Genomic DNA, 21,548 nt, shown 5'->3' on the forward strand with positions numbered 1-21,548 from the left:
AGAGAAGAAAAGAAAAGAAAAGAAAAAGAAAAGAAAAGAAAAGAAAAGAAAAGAAAAGAAAAGAAAAGAAAAGAAAAGAAAGAAAAAGAAAAAGCTTTTTGGTATGTTTCCTTTGCTTGCTCAAGTGTCTTCTAGAAACATTCACAAGACAAAAACACCAAACAACAGTTCACAGAGAGTGGATTTTAACCTTTCAAAGATTTAACACCTAATGAATCCACATAAGATTTCAGAAGCACTATAGCTTAATATACAAACTTTAAGAGTGTCAGATTATTTAGAATATTTTGGCTTTGATGTAGAAAATTAACTTAGTGGTTAGTGAGAGATTTTGAATGAACTCTAGCCTCACCTTTTGAAAGCAAGTTTTGTATGCTATAAATCTGATGTACATCAGTTAAGAGGCACTCAGAAATGTATATGCTGTAAGAAGTAATAGCACAAAAAAAAAAAACCCAACTATGTAATGATACACTGGACATAATTGAACACCAGTCCAAGAAAGCCTCAAAGCATGGCAACATTATCTTCTTGATCAAAAACATCAATAGCCTTGTAAAAAGAGCAGCCACAACCATCACCCTTTCTTTTTCTATGGATGAGAAAAAGAGAGAGCTGCATCTAGAAGGGATTTAAGGCTCCAGTGGGTCAAACCAAAGTGCTTTAGGCTTCCTGTCATTCCCTAGAGGAAAAAGACACTATCAAAGTCTCCTACACAGCTTGTTGATCTTATAGACAGCCAGCTTGAGGTCTCTCACATTAGCTATTTGTTTTAATTTCAACAATCATTTTCCATAAGTCTCAGAGTTACAATGTTAAAAGGAATCTGTGAATGGAAAAACAAACAAACAAACAGGCCTTTTGCCATCTGAACTCATTTCTGCTTCTAAGCAGGGATGTGTACAGTGAAAAAACTTCCATTCTTCCATCTGAAAGATTTCACATCCTCACAAACCTTCCTGTGCTTTCCAAGCAAGAAAGTAGGGAGGGAGGGATTGGGAGTATGTGCAGCACATACCTGAAAGCAAAACTTTCTTCAGCATGTCTTTAGAAATAGATTCCAAAAAGTAACCTTTATGTGTCTTTGTTTCTAGAAAAAAGTCACCTCCTACAAAACATGCACCTTGCTGAAATTTGTCCCTTGATTGGTCATTGCTGTGACAGGAGTTACTAGGACATGACCCCAACCAGCAGAATAAGTAATGACCATTAGAACTTAATGAGATGTTGCTGTCTGTGCTTTGTGACCCCTGCTTTAAGGGTCACTAAATTTGGTATCATTAGACAGCATCAACAGTTAGGGCAAAACCAACAGACATCGATTGACATCACTGCCATGGCTGAGCTACAGCCCAGTCCTGCCCCGTAATCACACTGGCTTTAATGGGACTGCTCCAATGCTCACAATATGCAGCACTAGTCTTGGATGTTCTTAAAAGGTCACTAGCTGCAAATTTCAGGTCAAAGTGCAGAAAGCTTTTGGTCAAGCCAATTTTTTGCCCTTACTTGGTCATTTACAAAGACAGGTAACTCCTGGCAATTTTGGGTCTAGATGTCAGAAAATGGCTGGTGTGGAAGAGAGCCAACGCAGGCTGCGTCAGCAGCTCAACAGCATGGCAGGCACCATCGAGGGCTGAAGTGATATAAAAGCTACAAGTCAGTGAAGAGGGAGCAGTTCTGAGTAATTGATGGAAAATAGTTGTCTCTCTGCAGAGGACCTCTGAAGCTACAGAAAAAAAGCATGAAAAAACAGGGAATTCAACAGGTTTCATTCTATTCTGGGAGAAATTGAGAGAAAAATCTCATCTGCATTATTTGTAGAAACAGAATGGTTACACAGCTACTCTGAAGTGTAAAGCAGGGTAGTGAAGGATATGGAACTGTCTTGAGCTCCGGAAAAGGTGGCCTGAGTTGCCAAGAAATTTATGACCAGGACTATTAGCTTCCTGTCTTTGATGTCTATTCTTGGCTTTCCAGGAGCATTATGACATTCATGAGGTGAAAATCACTCCAGAGCCAAGGTCAGCTAAGGCTGATGCAGCCTGTTCTATTGCAAAGCTAAGGAATTCACTCCGAACTGCTACAAGATGCTGAGTTAAAGCCTGCAAACACTTCACTAAGGGCCTGCACATGCTTCCATTAATGAGGACGCATGTGCTTCAGTCATAAGCCAATGCCGATGAGAGGGCTTTTTTTTTTTTTTTTTTTTAAATCGGCTTAATAGGAGTATGACTCCTATCTCCAAGTCCAAAAATTAATTAGAAATTAACCTCTTAATAAAGCATCCTGTCAGAGAACATTCTTATTCCATCCTGCACAACTTTCATCCTTCCAGGATTTTCGAAGTATTAGCCCCATCTTAATAATTCTCAACTAAAAAATACAAAAGGCTTCCAAAAATGTAAAGCAATTCTTAAAAACAACCTGAAATAGATCATTAATATTTCTTTTATTTTTGGAAGTGAATGAATATACCTTTTTAATAAACTGAATTCTGGACACAATCCTGTCAGGGGCACAGCACCTTCGATTTAACTTTTAGCAGTGGCTGAATGTTCTCAGAACTTAGCTGGATTTGGACTTCAGTTCCAGAAGAAACTGCTTATAAACTGCTGAGAAAACTCAGGACAAAAAAAAAAAAAAAAATCCATAAGCAGAACTTCCAGAAACACCGGGATGAAGGCCAAATGAAGGCATCTGGACATGCCACTCTAAAGCTGTGAGTCTCAGCGTACTAAACCAGGGGCACTGTTCAAAGTTCTGCTTCATCTTTGTCTTTGGAGAGCAGTCTGTAGTAGCCAACTTGCAATGGACGTCTGCACATAAAGGATACAGAGATGGACACCAGATAACTTGGCTCTAAAATGCTCAAGAAGAGACCCTATTACACTGAACAGTATTAAGCAATTTAAAGAATTATCTGAATTAGCAGAATATGTCACTTTGACAAACAAAAAACCCACAAAGCTACAAGTATAGTTTTAATTAACAGCCACAACTGTAAGACTTGGCATTAAACGTACTGGGCCAATCTTTCTCTGCTTCAAATACATGGTGAAATTCCCTTCTGCTCAACTGGATCAGGATCATTTGGCCCCATGGGAGCAAAGCACTTAGAAGCTGAAGTTGAGCGTATTTTAAGTGTGTTCTAAAGTACTGGGTTGAGTCAAGACCCTCCTTGTGCTGCTCTGTAATACAGATGTATGTTTGCAATATGGGCAATTTGTCACAGCCAAAAATGTGTGTTTTGAAAATCCTTTGGGGAATCCATTACTATTATTTTGATTAGACATTCCCTTACAGAAGCTGAAGCCTAAACATTGTGGCATTGAATTAATGCAGATGAGCCAGAAAGGAAAAGTGTGTTAGATTGTAAAGAATCTCCCTGTTGAATGATGTAAACTTAAAGCAGTTTGTGATCTATAGTTCCTGGAAGATCTGGGAACTATTAGCAAGAGACCTGAGAAAGGCAGCTAGGAAGAGCAAGTTTATTTAGGCTATACAGGAATCTACTTAGATGAAAAGTCTTAAATGATCTCTACACCTCCATGGGCAAAATGTACAGGTATTTCCAAATTCAGGAAAATTACAACCCATTAATCTAAAATGTTCAAATATGCAACTGTGGTTCCCCTATGGAGGATGGTGGGAGTTGCTGGGATGCAAACCTGTGGCCAGACCTCTGACTGCACTCCACCAGCAAACATAACAAATCCTGAGGTCATGATTAAAAACATTTCATATAACTGGAGATCAGAGTTATTAGAATTTTATTTTAGAGTGACCTTTAATTACGCTTTTTCTGTTTATTTCTTATTCTTAATTAAGAGTGGCACAAAAAAACCCTATCTTAACAATTTTTTGTCCCAGCCAGATCTATCCTGGTCCAGATCTTCGACTCTGATTTAACAGTACTTGGAACAGGAAAAGAAGCAAATCTACACTACTGCAATGCTCCCTAACTAGGGACTGGTGAAGTACGAGTTGAAAGTGCAAGGTAAATCAAAGCAAACATTTCTGAAAATATTCTTGAAATCATACTCTCTTTTCTCTGCATTTTGAAAAATTTCCCTTTTTCAGTGGTAGTCAAATGGATAAAAGAAAGTAACACTGAAAGGCATATTTTCAAATCAAAACATAAAACTTTTTAAAGTTAGCTATAAAAAACAATCATGCCCCTCCCTCTCCCAAGTCAACTGCTTGAAAAAAATAAAATAAAAATGAACCAAAACAGTTAGAAAGTCTTTTATTTCTCTATTCTAGCACTTCAGTGGTGTGACTACTGCTTTAAACTGTGTCCTTCTCAGCTGCCCACGAGCTCAGGAGGCCGCTCCAGAAAACCGTGTCCGCTGGACTAAGTGCTCTTGGGCCAGGGCACCTTTGTAGAAGTCACAGGCTGTTCGTAGCCAAGGAAACGGGATGATGTGAATCTGCCACGTGAAGGGCAGCTCTGTAACCGCGAGGCCTAAAGATGTCACCTCTACCTGCTCTACAGCCATTGCCTACTCCGGAGCTGCCCTGGGATGCAGGAAGCCCTGCCCTGGAGGAGTATTTCAGAAGGCAGGCAATGGACCACTACCTATGCTAAAGAGCACAGTGTAAGAAACAGTGAAACCAGCCCAAGGAAACACCCCTGGGACCAGATAAAAGGCAGCACAGGGAATATAAAGACAACTTTTGCTGTTCACTGACTTCCAGCTACCCTGAAATGTTTTCTATGAATTTGCCCTCTAGCTTCTCAGAGTGTAAGAGTTTCGTAGAACACGGGGCTTCAGTGCCAGGTTTGAGGATAACATTTGTATACAGTGTAACTCTGAGACCCGAAAGTTCAGTTTTTGAAATCAGAGTAAGATAAACAGATTCCACACCTTAGAATAATATTCATAGTTGGGTTTTCTCAGACAATATTTTTATGGTTCTTCTTCATCACATTTATAGTATGTACTTTTTGCTTCCATTTGTTGTCTAGAAAGTACAGAGCTCTTCTCTGTCTAGTATAAAAGAACCTATCAGTAGCTATCAGTAGCTAATTCATCACAGATTCAGTCTTGCTCCCAGTAAAGTTAATGGCAAAATTCCCAGGACTGCTCACGGCAGTAAGATTAAAATCAGCCCTAGAGTAGTGTTTTACCATCCCAATCATGAAGGTAGTTCTTTCTGTGTTTAATTGTACATACATGAATAACTAGTCTCACTGATTAGTGTGAGCCTATCCAACACAGGAAAAATTAATCATTTTCAGGATCAGGGCAATCATATGGACAATTGTATAAGTACATTGTATAGGTTAAATAACTATTTGCATGTTTCACGTGCCTGGAGAACAGAGTAGGGCAGAAAGCTAGTTATTATCCATAAACTCCCTTCTCCTCACCATACTGATTTTAGAATGTATTTACATCTATTTATTTTCTCTGCATATTGCCGCAATCATAAAATATACGTCTTCAAATGTTCACTCCTCTTATTTTTTAATCCTACCAAAGCAAAAAATAGATATTTTAATAGAAAAATACAAGATAAAAATATCCTAAAGATAAAATGTTAGCATGGAATGTTATTTTTAAAAGACCTTCTTTTGAATTGCCTCTGCTATACAAACACTCCTGTATCTTTCATATTTACACATTCTGGCTGTGATCCTGTACTCACTGAAGTTAATGGGACTTTGCCATTGACTTCACTGGGGACAGGAGCAGGCTCTTCATGGACTGTTTGCCCCTCTGAGAGAGAAAATATAATGATAAAACATATATAAGACTGAAGAATTAGCAGGCCCTCTCCAGAGGCTTTGATTGTCCGCTCCCATGCTACTTTACACTAATGAAACTCCATGGCCTTCACTGGAGCTGTTCCTGGCTCCCAGTGTGTCCGAGGGAGAACCGGTGCTTTCGGCTGCGGTGTTGCGCACACCGGGAAGGGATGATCTGTGTGTGTTGCCACTGTCTGACTCTCTCAGCAGGGTTAATTACACCCGAGCGCTGGTGCCCTCCCATGACCAACCCTGCAGCCCCTGTAACCACTGCAGTCATCCAGGTATGCAGGATGCTACCCCAGATTAACCCCTCTTTTCACTGTGACAGCAAATCAGCACCTGTGTCTGTGAAATCACATTCAATACCCATAAGTGAGGTGTATTTAAGGGAGGAGGCAGTAGAAGATTAAAAAAAAAAAGGAAGAGAAAAAGGTATCCCCATCAACCAAGCTCAAGTCTGCTGCTGTTAGCATATACCTTAAGAAATATTGCCTTTACATATTAAGTACATTTTATAAGATCAAACTGTGGCATTTTCTTTTTTTTCATGAGATGAAAGGCCATGTGGCATAATGTGATTAGTAAATTATTCCTGAGCTTCTGAAAGAAATTAAGATAAAATTACTGCTTAAAAGAGTGAGTTCTTTGAAAGCCTCTTCTTTATACGCTGATGTCTTTGGTTGTGTCCATTTCCCTAATTTCTCTTTTCCAGGAGGAATGGGATTATTTTTCTTCTCCTTTAGGCAGCAGAAAAATGAGATCTAATGGAGTCTTCACGCAACTGCCGATGTTTCCCCATATTACAGTCCTCCTGTCGAGTTCGTCTTTCAATAGTTATTCTGTATTTCTTTCTGCATAAAAGGAGAACAGAGTGAGAAATCCTGCTCCTGCTATAGGATAACAGGACTTCCCTTATAGAGAATGCCTGTAGGGGACAGCTGGGGTCCAGTTGAAAAATGAAATACAACAGAATGTGAAACCATGGTCAAAGATTAAAGTAGTTTGCCTTGAAAAATGTTACCCAAGCCCAAGAATGCCTGTTAATTTCTACAAGCAGTCTCAAAGCACCAAGACACAGGCATTTGTTTCTTTGAAAATTTCTGATCTAAGTGATTAGGAAGTTTTTGTGAAGTGGCATGTGAACCGTGTCACATCAATGCTCTACACTGATCAAAGCCAGATTTCTTCCCTGTATACAGGGGCACTTTCTGCAGAGTTCAAACAATGGAGCTGAGTCTTTATTCCCCTGCATTTCTCACTGAAACTATATTATAACTAACTCTCCCATCTCCCCGAGGAAAGCCACTAGTTTTATAATGTCAGTGGAGGCTGTAACCTGAATTCAGAAGTGAGCTGTAGAGGACAGCTAAGGAGTAAATACAACTACTCATGCAATCACTTCCAAGCGTACAGTTTCCAGACCAACATTTTCTGAAAATCTGAGCCATATATCCTGATAAACCATGTTACATATACCTCTTCTAAAAAATAAATTAGGAGCTTGACCATACTCCTCCTTTCAAAGGATGCAATCAGCTTTCCATTCACCTGTGCTGTTTTAGAAGTCTCCAGTGTGCAGATCCATCTGAGATACCTGCACTCACCTTACTAGTCAGCAGACAGAAATAGGCCTTTCTAGGAGACATTCCCGTGACCTGTTTTACTGCACCAAACATGTGCTTATTTCTCCTCTTTCACCATAAATAAGAGACTAGGTGTTAAGCTCAAGTGTGGTTATCCACTTTTACAGACACCCAGCTTTGGTCACTTAAATTTCCACCCCAAATCTTAGTGCCAGATGCTTAAGAGTTTAAAAACAGTTCCTACACTGAATGCTTTGTATAGTTTTATACTAGCTAAGGATGAGTTTTCTGTCACTTTTCCTGTCCCCACCAACAAACTCCCTTTTATATCAGCTATGTCAAAAAAAAAAAAAAAAAAAAAAACAACTAAAAGTTATTATCTTGGGTTGGGAAGGTATAAAAAAAAATGCAGGATCTTAAAATAACATACAACATAGATAAACGTACTTTTTCTTTTTTTTTTTTTAAGACAACAATTTTGCCTTCTTCTAGGCAAATTTCTGTATATTTGGGTCTTCCATAAGCACTAAACATATGCATAAAATCCTTTTTCCCTAGCCATAGTTTTTACAACATGGATAGCAAAGGTCCTCTCCTCTCATAATGGTACTATGAGTAATATAGGCCATGCAACTCACACCAGTCATCCTATGGAATTTCAGTTATAAGTATTTGATGAATAACCTTGGACTTTGAGACATGTGGGCTGATGAATAGGTAATAGGTAGTTCTTTTCACTGAAAAAAAATATTTGACTGCTATATGCAAAGCTTAATTCTATTCTCCTACTTATCTTTTCTCTTCCATGCCATAAGAGGATAAGTCCATACACAGGATGCTGAACAGGTGTTACAATAATTTGGTCTGTTGGTGCAGGATCAACTCTTAACACTTTAAATTTGCTGACCAACAGTGTAAACATTATTTTTCTGAGAGGCATGAAACATCAATCACCCAGCACTGATGCTGATTGATTAAGTTAAATGTACAGCTTTGAAATCCAAATGTTCTCTTAATCAAAAACAGAAAAGTCCTTCTAGTTTCCAGGAGAATTGCACTCAATAATCAAAACTAAGCATGACACCAGGCAAGTGATATAAATCTCTTGCCTGATCACAGACTGCACAATTAAACTGGCAAGGAATACCAAACAAAGGCAGCTTCCAAGGCCAAGACATTTTGTCAAGGGAGTTGTGAATGAACGGAACACACTGGAATTATTTCCTCGAGTAAAGTTACTCAGAGATGTAAGTTTTTACAGGACAAGGCTCTGAATCCATAAAATGATTTGGATATGCACAAAAGATAAGACAGCCAAAGTGTGTTCACAGTCTTTGGTGGGAATTTTACCACAGACGATTATGGTGCCTCTCTGTCTCACATCTTCCTCACATCAAGGATGTGCTGCCAAGAGCTGAGAGGTTTAGATAAAGAGTAAAGAATTTAAGACGCTTTCAATTAATTGGACTGACCTGAAAAAGTAAAAAGCCATTAGCAATCCTGCTCCGAGCAAAGCGCCCACAACTATTCCTGTAACCGCAGATTCTCCGAGACCACCTGCTTGAAAAAGAGAAAAATAAATGATCAGGGTTCACATTGAGAACTATTTGCATTCACATATTCGAAAATACACAGGGCTAGGAAATGAATGACCAGCATCAGACAATAACAAAAGCTATTCAGAGTTCAGGACTCCGTGGGAACCTTTTTTTTCAGTTCCAGTTCCTGCATGTTTATTTTTTGTCCCTGCTTTCCTTGAGGTTAGACAAGCCCCCAAGGTCAGTGCCAAATGAAGTCAGAATCATAAAGATGTGATACAGAGGGATGTTGTTAAGAAACTGGTCTGGACAGTTTGGTCTGAATCACAACACCTGGACTGCAATTATAGCAAAATATATAATAGGAATCAGCACTGAATATCACCTAAAAAATCTTATTTCACCTGGTTTAGCATCACAACCAACTATCAGCTAGGCTTGCTAAAATTACCATATGATTATTCAACGGCTTCACAGATTTTTCTGAACCTCTAGTGTTTCAATTTAAAGCCACAGGAATTTTGCCTTGTCCCTAGTCTGAAGAAGGGCAGAGCCACAGGGTGGCTACGGGGGAGCCCTAGCAGGGACTATTCTCAGAAGTGCAAGGCAGCTCAACGGCGGTGCCGTTTTCAGGTGGGTACAGCCTGCTCCTTCTCCATGCCCATTCAACCACTTCATTTCTTCTCATCTTACTGGACTCTTTGCAGTTCCTCCTGAGCAGGGAAAAATCATTCCGCACCAGGAGACCAAACACTCCTCTTGCTGGACTGAGCTCCTGCAAACGCTAATTATCAGTATGATCATTCTCTATTAGAGGTTCAGCTATGTCCTTCGTTTGCTTCTTTGCTTCTTTCTGACTAAATAAGATTTTACCTTACCTGGAAGGTCTCAGAGCCTCCAGGGCATTGGGCCAGTGCCTCATGCATCACGACTCCTATCGTTTTAAGTTCAGCAGAGTGACTCAGACCACGTACTGCCCAGGCCTCTAACCTTCCTAATGGTCAGCAGAGACACACAGTCATGATACCTCAACTGGGCAACTGCACTAAGCAAAATAATACTGCCCCTTATGCTACACCACCACATGGATTCCTCATGTGGATGCAAGCATTTCATCAGCAAACTTACATGATTTACATGGCGTGTTGTTCGTGTGCTCTGAGACACGGCTTTCATCTAACCTCAGCTTGCCGTGACTCCAAGGATATTTCACATTTGATCGAATTTCAAAACGTCCCTGCTTTCCATAGTAATCCCCAATCACCTATGCCAAAAAAGAAAGGAATGAATGAAAAGATTTTCCTGTGCACTACAGAAAACAGGCAGGAGGTGCATCGTGTCGCTAGAACTCTTGTGGCAGGATGTTGAATGAGGGAGAATAGGGCTGAAGGGGTCTCTGGGAGGTCACTCCATGTTCTGCCCCAGGCAGGACCTGCTGAAGGAGAGCATTCCTGGCAGATACTTATCTAACCTGCTCCTACAAGTCTCCAAAGACAAAGTCTTGACAGCTTCTGTAGGCAATTATTCTGGAGCGTAGCTATCTTTACTGTTAGTGGTTTTCCCTAACAGGCAACCTGCGTCTCCCTTGTGGTAATCATCCATCACTACTTATTCTGTTGCCAGTGGACACAGAGGCTTTTCCTTTCTGAAACGTCTGTTTACACATTTACAGACTGCTATAATGTCTACCCTTCAGGCTCACAAACCTGCTTCACACAGTGTTTTAACCCTGATCTCTGCTGCTCTCCCTGGACTTTCTTCAATTGTGGCACCACAGGCTGAGTGCTGGGGACTGGTTCTAGTGCAGTGGGGGAAAGTGGACAACGTACTGACATTCCTCAGTGCACAAGCCCAGATAGGATTTTCTTCTTCTCTTTTTTTTTTTTTATCCAAAGACCTGGAGGTACTTGAGGCTCAGCTAAAATCCTCACATCTTCTGTGGAATTACCATAGAGTCAGTCATTCTCTACCTTGTAATTCTGCAGTTGCTTCTATTTACATCAAAAGACATTTGAGGTTTACCATTCTGGCAGCATGTGCTATTACTTCAGAGCAATTCCTCAAGATGCTTTAGAACTTCCATCCTGTCCTCAAGAGTAAATCCAGGCTTTAGGATTACATATAAGATAAGATGAACTAGATCTACTGCAAAACTGCAGGACTAAATTGACATAACAGTAGCATCTGAAAGTAGTTCCCATAAATCTATGTACTCTAATGAAGGCAAAAGGCCACAGATGATGCACAGACACTGATACAGGGATGGCAGAAATACATCAAAAGGTCTATGTTTTCAATTGTGGATAAAATATATCTACAGATGCATTGGGTTTAGATACTAGTGTAACACTTCTTTTATTCAGACTCCTGACAGCCAGTTCAAATCTTACTCCTGAGCTCCATTCTGAAGAGAAAGATTTAGAAAGCACATAACATTTACCCTGGTTAGGTACCTCTACAAAGGTAGAATTCACACTAAATAAGGAAGCAGTTTTCTCTCTCAGTACTGCAATTGTAAGTTAAGACCTTAAAAGAAAGACTTTTATAGACTTTATTTATAAAACAAAGACCTCAAAAAAATAGGCAAATTCAGTAAACTGGACAGTACAGAAAAAAAGAAAAATGAGACCATTTACAGGCAGCACACAATTCACTCATACTGTTTCATTATCAAAGAGGAGTGGAAGAGATGTCCTTATTACAGCTCTCCCCTACCAAGAGGACTTACTAAATACAAAAGGATCCAGACACCAGCTTAACAAGAGCAAATAGGAGGCAGCAATTAAACTGATTCAGAGCAGAAATAGCATACACATTTTTAAAGAGCAAGAGTGATTAAACACTGAAGGAGCCAGTGAGACAGTCCCTGTTTTCTCAGTGTCTTTGAATGAAAAATGAATGACTCTTAGGGAGCTTCAGTCTCATGCAAAGTGCCAGGCTCCATACAAGGTTAGAGACTGTGCCTGCCTGTGCTGCAGCCGAGGTCAGACTAGGTGATCCGATGTTTTCCTCTAGCTTTAAACTCTATGAATGGATTTAGGAAGACAGCTCTGACCAAACACAGACTCATTTGGCTCAGTTCCAATGAGAAACAAAAGTTTTCATGCTGACATGGAGAGAATCGGCAGAATGAATAAAACAAAGACATCAAAGAAACCATGTTATTAGTCAGAGTGAAGCATGAGGGCAGAAATGAATGTAGCGGAAGCAAGTAATAAATAATTGCATACCGAGTAAGTCACTTGTTATGTATATTTATAAGTATCATCATAAAGCAGAGAGAAATTAAGATAAAAAGTACGCTAGGAGGAATGCAACATCAAAGAAATGAAAGACAGTCTGGATTGAAAGTGAAGGAAAACAAAGGAGGAAAGGCTGAAAGAATTAGACTCAATTGATAAACACGATGTAAAGTAAACACACTGAGCAAAAAGATGTACTCCGTTCCTATCAAACGTATCCCAATTAATTTGTCCTACTAAATTTAAGTAATAACGGTTACCGTTAATGACTCCTTACCTCCTGTGTGCCTGTCTCTGGGTCCGTCATTGCAATCACAGAGAAATCCCCATATCTGTCTCCATTGGCATCAATGGACACCTGCCCTGCAATGCCTAAAGAATGGCATGTAAAGAATTAGAAAATTAATTAGTTAAAATATTGAGCCTTTCCAAGGAAAACAAGAAAACAGTGGACAGGTTTTACAGACCGATATGACAGGAAATCTCATCAGTCTCCCAGCATTTTTGTTGACATTCCAAAAGAAATTGTAATTTCAGCTCGGTGTCTGCATTCCTGAATTCTTAACATTTCTCCTTTTTAAATATCAAATGTGTGAGACTAGGGAATATGTGAGAAAAATCTTATCCAGAAAACCAGTGGGCCAGAATAAAACAAAAACGCAAATACAAATTATTTACAGAGAGCTCAGCCCCAAAATTGCTAAAGATGCCTCAGTAAAAGAGTCCAGTTCAGGTGCTGCAGAGACCTCGAGGGCACTGGCAGCAGGCCCAGAGCCTGATGGAGCTTGGGGTTCCCATGCAGCTAGCACAGCACTGTGTCCTATCTGGTGGGATCTTGGAGGAGGGCATAGGGGAGAAAAGAGGAGCTAGGTACACAAAATGTACATTAAATCCCACATTCTTTTACATATGATTAACTGCATAATATGTTGCTGTTCATTTTATATTTTTGACCCTAGTTCACTTCCTTCCTTTACAAGTTTGGGAGTAGAATCTGAGCCAGCTGCAGGTCTTGTTTCACATGCTTTAACAAAATTGAGCCTTCTAAAGACCATTCTAACTGACAGATTATAGCATCATTTTAGGAGCCCTTTACATGATGGAAGTCACATTAAAATTCTTGATTATTTCAGAATTTGTTTTTAATAATGAGGAATAAATTAAAGATATGGTGCATGTCTTAGGCACTGTCTCTATCTACACAGATACTATACAGCTACTATATCTATACAGCTACTAATAATATTCTTTGGGAAAACCTATAATCACAGCATAATTCAAGTGGGCAGAGACACCAGGAGGTCTCCAGTTCGACCTCTGCTAAAGCAGGGTCATCCAGGAGGGCAGAATAGGCTGCTGAGGGATCTGTATGTTCCTGGGAACCTCAAAGCTGGGGCACTGGGCAACCTCTCCTGCAATGCTTAGCTACCCTCACACCGAGAGGCTGCTGAAATGTGCTGAAATGTGATCTTCCAAATGGCACCAAAAGTAGCAATTTACACCCCTGCAAAGCCAGTGCAGGTCAAACAAGCATCATTTTATATCTACTTTACACAGATTACGCGATTATACCAGGCACAAAGTAGCAGAGAATCAGGCTGCAAGGGACTGTAAACCAGAAAAGGGAGGTTGGCTTGTCAGACAGTGCAAATTCTCCTCAACATTATCAAGGAACAGCAAACCCTCAATGGATTAACACACCTACATTCATTTGCTCGCTGTTCCACTTTAACACAGCACTACCAGGAATGTTTAAGCCTCCTGTGACTTTCACTATATGCACTGTTAATCAAAATATTTACTGTCAAACATCTTCTTTTAAGTATAACAGCACAATAAGGAAACAAATGCAAATTCCACTATGGCAGAAGGGTGGAGTAGGCATAACCAGCTGGCTACAAAGGCACTGAAAGAGGCCACTATAAAGAGCTGCAATGTCCTTGCCTACATTGCCATCAGGGCCTAGCAGGAGGCTTTATACGGAACAGACATTTTCCCGGTCTAAGAAAGCCAAAACCAAATTACTGGAAGTAGGTACTTGAACTCGCTAAAACTCAGATTTCCTACGTGATTTCTTTAATGATAAACACTATTTTTTGACTTGAGATATGAATCAAAACAAAGAATTGAAATTTAAATACTTCCTAAAATATTCCTCCTGAATACTTAGGAAATTTTACAATAACCTCTTGGAAGTACAATATTTGGATGAATTTAGAAGAATTTTATCTGGACTGGCTTTTTGGTATATTATGTTAGAATTTACACACCGAAAATGTCACTGCTGTTTCAGAGGAAACTTTAATTAAATAAAAATTTTACCTACAAAATGTTCACTTCAGTCATATCGAGGTGTCTCTAACAACCCAGAAATATTGGTATTTCCTGTGTTTGGTATATCACTTGTGATTTGGTATCAAGCCAGCCTTCTTTTATGAAGTACATGTTTTTTATGCAGTTGTGGGTGAAGGTTTGGATGGTCTGTGAATGCTGCATGAAGTGCCTGTCACATCCAGATGTGTCACCTTCTCAGAGCCAGCTGTGCACAGGCAATTAGAGATGTATGTGTCAGTAATTACAACGAATGGCAGCAATTATATTTCTGATGATTGAGGCCTGCAAAAGTTTAAGTGAATTCCAAGACCTCAGTCCTGCAACAGACCTTGTAGCTGTATGGATGCTGTGGTGCTCTATTTATTTTAGAGTGTTGCAAACAGGATAAAGAGAAATGATTTTTCCTTAAAGGACTGGACTGTAAGAAGCCAGGTTGAAGGCTTCTCTTTAAACCAGGACTATCCTTGCGAAATTAAACCCAGCAGAGTTCTGACCTGGGGAGGAGAGGGGAGATGGCCCATAACTGATGTGGCATTTTGATCTTGCAAGCTGTGCCCTCATGGCTCAACCTGGCCATTTCCAGAATAGCTGTGACAAGTCACCCAGCAGCAACAAGCTGCTTTTCACAAGTGTGGAAAGGGAACATTTTTTTTTATCCTGGCTGGTTTTACAAGCAAGATGTGAGAACCCATCGTGTAGCCTGTGGTCTCCTCTGCATGGGGCACGTGGCGCTACACAAGACTTGCATGGGCACAGCAACTGGCGACCAGAAAATCAGTCAAGAAAACCCATGCTGTGCTAGAACACCTGTTCATACACAGGAGGGTCAAATAGGAAATCTTTAAACTTTTAACTCTTTTCAGGTTTTCAGCCACTTTGTTCCTTGCCTTCCTCCACTATGTCCAGTGTTTGTTCTCAGAGCAGAGAATCTGTCCACTGAGTTTTCCTTACATTTTAAAATTAACTACTGGCTTTTTATCAAGGCAAAATATTTCTTTCTCTTAGGCATTTCTTTTGGAAGTCTTGTCAACTGTACTCCAAAAGACTGGAATATTATCAGAGATGACAGACAAACCCATGGAGTCAGAATTCAGTTTCTCTACTAATATTGATATCCCTTCCTGGAAAAAGCACTCACACAGCTTTACATCAGTAAGGTGACAAACACGTGCCAGTTGCACTCAGAATCACAGCCCTCAGGATTAGGCACAGAAAGTCACAGCACTCTGTGTCCCAGCTGCTGCCTCTGAGACAACACGCAGAAGTCCTGAAAGAGGCTGGGAGGAAATCCTTACAGGGCCCAAAAGAGCCTGTCCAGAAACAAACAAAAAAAACTGGCACCTGCTTGCTTCGATCCATTCCCAGCCTTTTAAGATAAAAGAGTCAGATGGAAAGAATGAGGCAGTCTGAGAGCTAATAGATGACTGTCTACTTTTGGGACACTTTACTCTTGAGTAAAGTGAGCAGCTGTAAGCTTTTCAGAAACAAAGGAGTCTGAAAAAATTATTGCTGTTTCTTTAGATCATTGGTGAGGGTCATTAAATTGTTAGTTCATTGAACTCAATAGCACCTCGGGAGATGATGGAAAATTTCTGACTGGTATGTGAGGCAGCCTTAAAGATGTATTTGATCTCATATGGATATTTGCTTTTCATATAACAGCTGGATAGGCACTGGTCCTTATTCTGCACACAGAAAAGACCTGAATTATTTTCTGACTCTGAAAGCTGGAATTCCACATTAGCTCTTACCTTCGTATGTTCTGTTCCGTGTTTGCTGAACAATTTTTTCCCCGTCTTTCTTACTGAAACCATACTTCAGGACTTCCTGCAAAGCTAGAGCATAAAGAAGAATAGCATCATGGAATCCTTCCACAAACATGTTCACCTAAAAAGAAAAAAAAAAAAAAGGCAATGGCAATTGACACATGAAAAACATCTACCTTCCCTATGGAACTGCTTAATTGGAGAAAATCTCCAGATTAATCAAAATAACCAATTTGGAAGGTTATTTTCTCAACTAAGACACAAAGGAATGTGTCTCAAAGAAAAAGCAAGAGGAAAAGGATAACTTTTAACCCACTTTTAAAAGCAGTTAACTACTATCTGTTATTCTGAACATTCAAATCGCACTCTAATGTTGTGTCTGAATAGTTCTGCAGATAGGGGAGAAATTTGCTGATCACAGTTTCCATGCCAAGCTGCACAAATTCTGCTGCTGATAGTGTGAAACTCTGCAAGGTGCTGAGCACTCTCGCCCCGCAGCACCAAGAACGTCCTCCCACTTCTGCACAAAGGACCCAGCCCCTGGCAGGTTTGGGAAATATGTCTTGCCATAATTTTGTTTCGGAGAGCCCAAGTCTTTCTGAGCAGTGGATTTGCTTGTTTAATAATTACCACTTCCACCTGTGGCCCTTGCTCAGCTGAGCATCTCTCCACTCGTGAATGAGCAACAGAGTAAACGGTTACCCTGAATAGAGCTCTGGGACAGCCAGGAAACAGTTTTCTATCTTTTATATTTTTTAAAATTATTATTAAATGACATGAACTAAACAAAATCTTGGTTTCTAGCACTAATATAAGGAGACTGCTGCAAATTAGTGTCGTCTTCCAGGAGCAAACACAGATAACCTGCAGCTTTGGTCCTGCATCACTCTGAATATCAGTAACAGTGAAAAGCAGAAGGCAACACAAACATTAGGGCTTGTTTCCCCAAGCCAAGTGTACTCAGTGGTGAAGCAAAGAATATTAGGAGCTGAATTCAAGTATGGGCCCATCACCAAGATGCAGACACACAAGTGCCTTGAAGAGCACAGGTATTCCTCTCCTCTAAGCAATAAGTCCCATCCGACTCAATGCACACACGGGCTTGATGCATGATAATTCAGAACTAATTATCTTTCCAGCTGAAAGAAGAATGTTCCCATTCACTTACTGTTCAGTTATGCTGGAAAAATGCCTGATGTGCTGGAGCTAGCAAAGGTGTAAGCAAAGGTTTTAGCAAATCATGTGGCCTCTTATTGCCATTTTCACTGAACAACACCCTTCTATAAATACTCTCCTGATTAGGAGCAATATTTAATTTACCTTCAATTTCTGTGTATCTAAACAGCTAAAAAAAATGTTAGCAAATAAAGCACTACTCAAACTCCCACAGTTTTAGCTGGACATCAGAAGAGCTAAAAGATGTAGCCAGTTAAGTAAATAACTGCTCCATAGATAAAAAGCATTACATAGTTGATTGGCCAAGCTGAACTAACCGAGCTCCCGGTTATGTAATTACATACAAGACATTCTTTCACTTTTAGACTGGTTGCCAACAGTAAGGAGAATTAAACCCGCTCACTGATAATATGAATGTTTACATTTCTCTGACATTTAAAATCGAACGTTTAGATAACTGAGACCTACATTTCTTTAAGAAAATGCACCACAAATTTAGGGAAACAGAAGCCAGTGTAACAGCAGAAGCAATTCAGTATGACAGGCAAAGACTAACAGGAGCTGCAGTTATTTTGACCTGAAGAGAGGCACAAAAGAGAAGGTGAAAGTCAATCTTCTGGTGGAATAGTAAGAGCTGTTGTAGAGGGTGCATGCTAGGACAAGCTTTGCCAGTGGGGGATTTCATTTTTCAAGCCAAAAAAACAAACAAACAGGCAAAAAAAGCAATTCTGAAAGCTGAACTACCACTTTATGTGCCAGCCTTGAGTTCAGGCAGCCTGTGGATGCCCAAACAGGGGCTTTCACAATGTGACACACTTTCTCTCAGGAGGAGAGGGATGGAGTCGCTCTGGTTGCCTCCTGCCTGATTTACAGCATGGGCTTGGCAGGAGTTTCAAGGAGAGCTGTTTGTCGCTTCCTTTGTCCACAGCAAAGACCTCTTGGTGTAACACAGCAACCACCAAAATCCGTTTTGTCAGCTAACTTGCTCAGTCTGAAATCTACCCTTGTAGCCAGCATGAAAACGCTACGGAGGATTTGCCAGGTCGTCTTGGCAAAATTCACCTGACAGCTTGGGAGGCCGCTGCTGCGGCCTCCTGCCTTGCACTTGGCCGGGAGTCCTAACACTGCCTGGGCAAATCACCCGAAACCATCTGTGCCACCTCGCTGCTCCTCCAGCACAAAATCAGGCAAGGTGAAACTACAGGTAGTTTGGACCATTTCAAATCTTTTTGTAAGAGAGTAGTATTTACTCATTGCAGGTGGAAACCACTCTTCATGCAATCACGTGTTGGGAACACTGGCTGATTTTCAGATTTCTCCAGCAGTTTTTGAAGGGGGATATAGGCCCTTGAAGGGCCTAAAGTTTTCCTGCCTATCATCTTGCTGGGCCATTCAGAAGTTGCAAGATCCTACTCAGTGGTTGAGTTGCATGACATGTAATCAGCAGAGCTCAGGATGACCTCAGCTGGGGAGGAGACAACCTCCAAGACAGGAGGAATATTAAATATTAAAAACCTATTTAACAACTTCCAATAATTTTCTTTCTATTTCTGTGTTTTGTTTTCTACTTGCCTAAAGCTTATTCAGGTTCATTTTATAGGCCTGTTTCTGTGAGTAAGATCATCTACAACAAACCTGGCAAATAAAATGAGTGCAAAATTTGTGTCAGATGGTGCATCTGATATCACTCCTGGCTTACTAGAACAGGAATCCCCAGGAATTCCCTTTTGGACAAGATTAGCTCTGAATATTACTGTATCTCATGTATCTTACAGGTAAGAAGACTTTTCTTTATTTTTCTCCTGCTTCCTTTTTCTCTAAACATTTCTTCTGTTTTACAGTCAATTCAAAACATTTTTGTGCCAGTTTTCAGACCTTGTACTTGAGAACTTTCACATAATTTTTGTCTACAACACGGTATTTAAACACAAAATCTGTGAGTGCATGTGCGTGTGAGCATGTGTATGAAATAAAGAATAGGGCTTTAGACTATCTGTTAATAAAAGCAGATCACACCTGTAAAAATAATATATTCTACCCTTGCTTTGGGAATTATACTACTATGGGAATGAGAGGCTTAAGAAGTGGATGTTGCATGTGTGGGGACCAGGATAACTGTGAAGATGTCTGTACAGATTGCTCAGAGGTCTGCACAGTAGCTCATAATGAGTAGCTCAACCTCAGGTAGTCCTCAGAAAGAAATTGCACACCTTAAGATTTTAAAGAAAGATCCCTAATCTTGTAGGTAATTAATAATTCTTTTTGTTGAGCTCTAATAAAGGCAGACATTTTCAATGATGGTATTTCCCCTTTTCTTTAGTGCTGATTTTTAAACTACAAGTGAGAAGTTACTTGCAAATGCTGTGACTACCATCAACAAGTCAGGTCTGTTAAAACGGTGCTGCTGCACAGCACAGCCACCCACCACCATGTGCCATGAGCAGCGTGAGTAGCAGCAGAGAAGCTGCCACTTTGCTGCAGCTCTTTGGAGCTGCAATACAAATATGTAGAACTGCCGTATGTTCCACAACACACTCACTTCCCACTCAAGCTACAGTGTAATTAGAAGCACATAAGCTAACTACATAGCTGGAAAACTGAAGGAGATGAACATATATTTGTTACTCTAATTAACCATCATCCATTAGAGAAAAACCCTCTCTGTGGAAATCGCATGAATAAATTTTACGCAGTTCAAAGTTATAGTTCCCCAGCCAGCTATAGTGTGACCACACTATTCATATACACCAAGGTGTTAACAGCATACACAGCAATGCAAAACACTACCGGCGTGGAAGACAGCCAAGCTGCAGCTACACAAGACCCATAATTTTCCGTATCCTGCTCACTGACTGTTAAGTGACGTTTCTCTCTTCCAGCTGGGGCTGCCCAGCTCTGCATCACGGCAATTACAGCAATCCAAACCACTCCAGTACTAGTACAGGGGAAATCTTTGCTTTTTTATCTGCAGAGACTTTCAGGTTCAGGTCCAAATCCTGGGGACTCTGAGGGACTGCAATGGGTATACCTCAATTTTTTGCAAAGTTACATATCTGACATGGCAACGCTCAGGTGAGCTAATTCTCAGTTCTTTAAAAGCAAGCAAGTTTGGAGGTTTGATGCTATAATCACATAAACTTCAGAACTAGGAACACTGCAAATGAACCCTTGTGAATTTTAGCCATACTGTGTCACACTGTATAAGTTGATGGCACGAACTACGGGAGGTACGTAGCCAGGAAAACCAGGAGAGCAACTTTTCCAGCACTGCTTTTCCGTGGATTCCAAAGATACTCTCTGGGGCTTAGCCTTTTTCCTTCAGGATGTGACCATGCCTTTGCCTGCCCTGTTCCCTGTGCATCTGGTGAAGCTGCTGCCCCAGGCACACCAAGCCATCGCTAGTCTGGTTACAGCTATACAAAAGGATCCTTAACCCAACAGGACTGAAATGTGGCCCACAACAAGCACTGTAGCAAGGCCCTTATCTGCTTTAAAGTCAGATGCGGGCCAGAAGCTGGCCCTTTGTTCCACAAAAAGTTATTTTGAAATAAAAAGAAATTAACAACAAATGTCTGGAATTTATTTTTAAAAGGCTGCCAATTTCAAAGAGGTCTGGGATTTTTTTAAGTGAAGGTTATTTTCCTGTTACGGAAGGAAAACCAAATGCAAAGCCTGCACACACACACACCCTGCCTTGTATCTGCTACCTATTCTTCATGTCCTCTTCTTTGTTTTTTTAATACCCATTTCTTGAAAAACTGGTAGATTTGCTTAGAATCATTCAGCTGTGGCAGACACAAGTTGCTCTTTTGTGTCAGCTGTGAATTGAAGTCCAGACCTATTCAGTCCTAGGCTGCAGGGGAGATGTAGTGTAAAATACCAGCTAAAAGAGCACGGGGACAACTGATATCCCAGCCTGCAGAAGAACCACTCCAGCGCAGCACTCGCGAGGGCCCCCCATTGCTGACTTATTTACTGCTTGCAGCCTTATTGTGGGATTATCCAGAAAACAGCCTTAAAGCTCTAGAGTCTGCTGTCAACGAGCCATGCAAAAAGCCTTCTAGATATAGTCAAAAACTGCTCCTTCCAATAAACATAGGAATGGGAAACTCAACCTCAGCAGGGTTAGAGCCTAATCCACAGTCAGTTCACAT

General features: G+C 40.5%; 1 protein-coding gene across 1 annotated transcript in view; it reads right to left on the reverse strand.

Annotated features, from left to right (window-relative positions):
• Positions 1-6,360: 6,360 nt before the first annotated feature.
• NPR3 (natriuretic peptide receptor 3) overlaps positions 6,361-21,548 on the reverse strand; it is a 35,562-nt gene continuing 20,374 nt past the window's right edge. The window contains exons 4-8 of the mRNA XM_088532091.1: positions 16,204-16,339; positions 12,396-12,490; positions 10,005-10,140; positions 8,811-8,898; positions 6,361-6,606 (exon numbers count right to left, since the gene is read on the reverse strand). Coding sequence (XP_088388217.1) covers positions 6,495-6,606; positions 8,811-8,898; positions 10,005-10,140; positions 12,396-12,490; positions 16,204-16,339 — 567 coding nt within the window. The 3' untranslated portion in view covers positions 6,361-6,494. The remainder of the gene's footprint in view (positions 6,607-8,810; positions 8,899-10,004; positions 10,141-12,395; positions 12,491-16,203; positions 16,340-21,548) is intronic.

This window comes from Tinamus guttatus, unplaced genomic scaffold (assembly GCF_059628265.1).
Source record: "Tinamus guttatus ecotype Peru unplaced genomic scaffold, ASM5962826v1 Tinamus_guttatus_pri_ptg000455l, whole genome shotgun sequence".
Lineage (NCBI taxonomy): Eukaryota > Metazoa > Chordata > Aves > Tinamiformes > Tinamidae > Tinamus > Tinamus guttatus.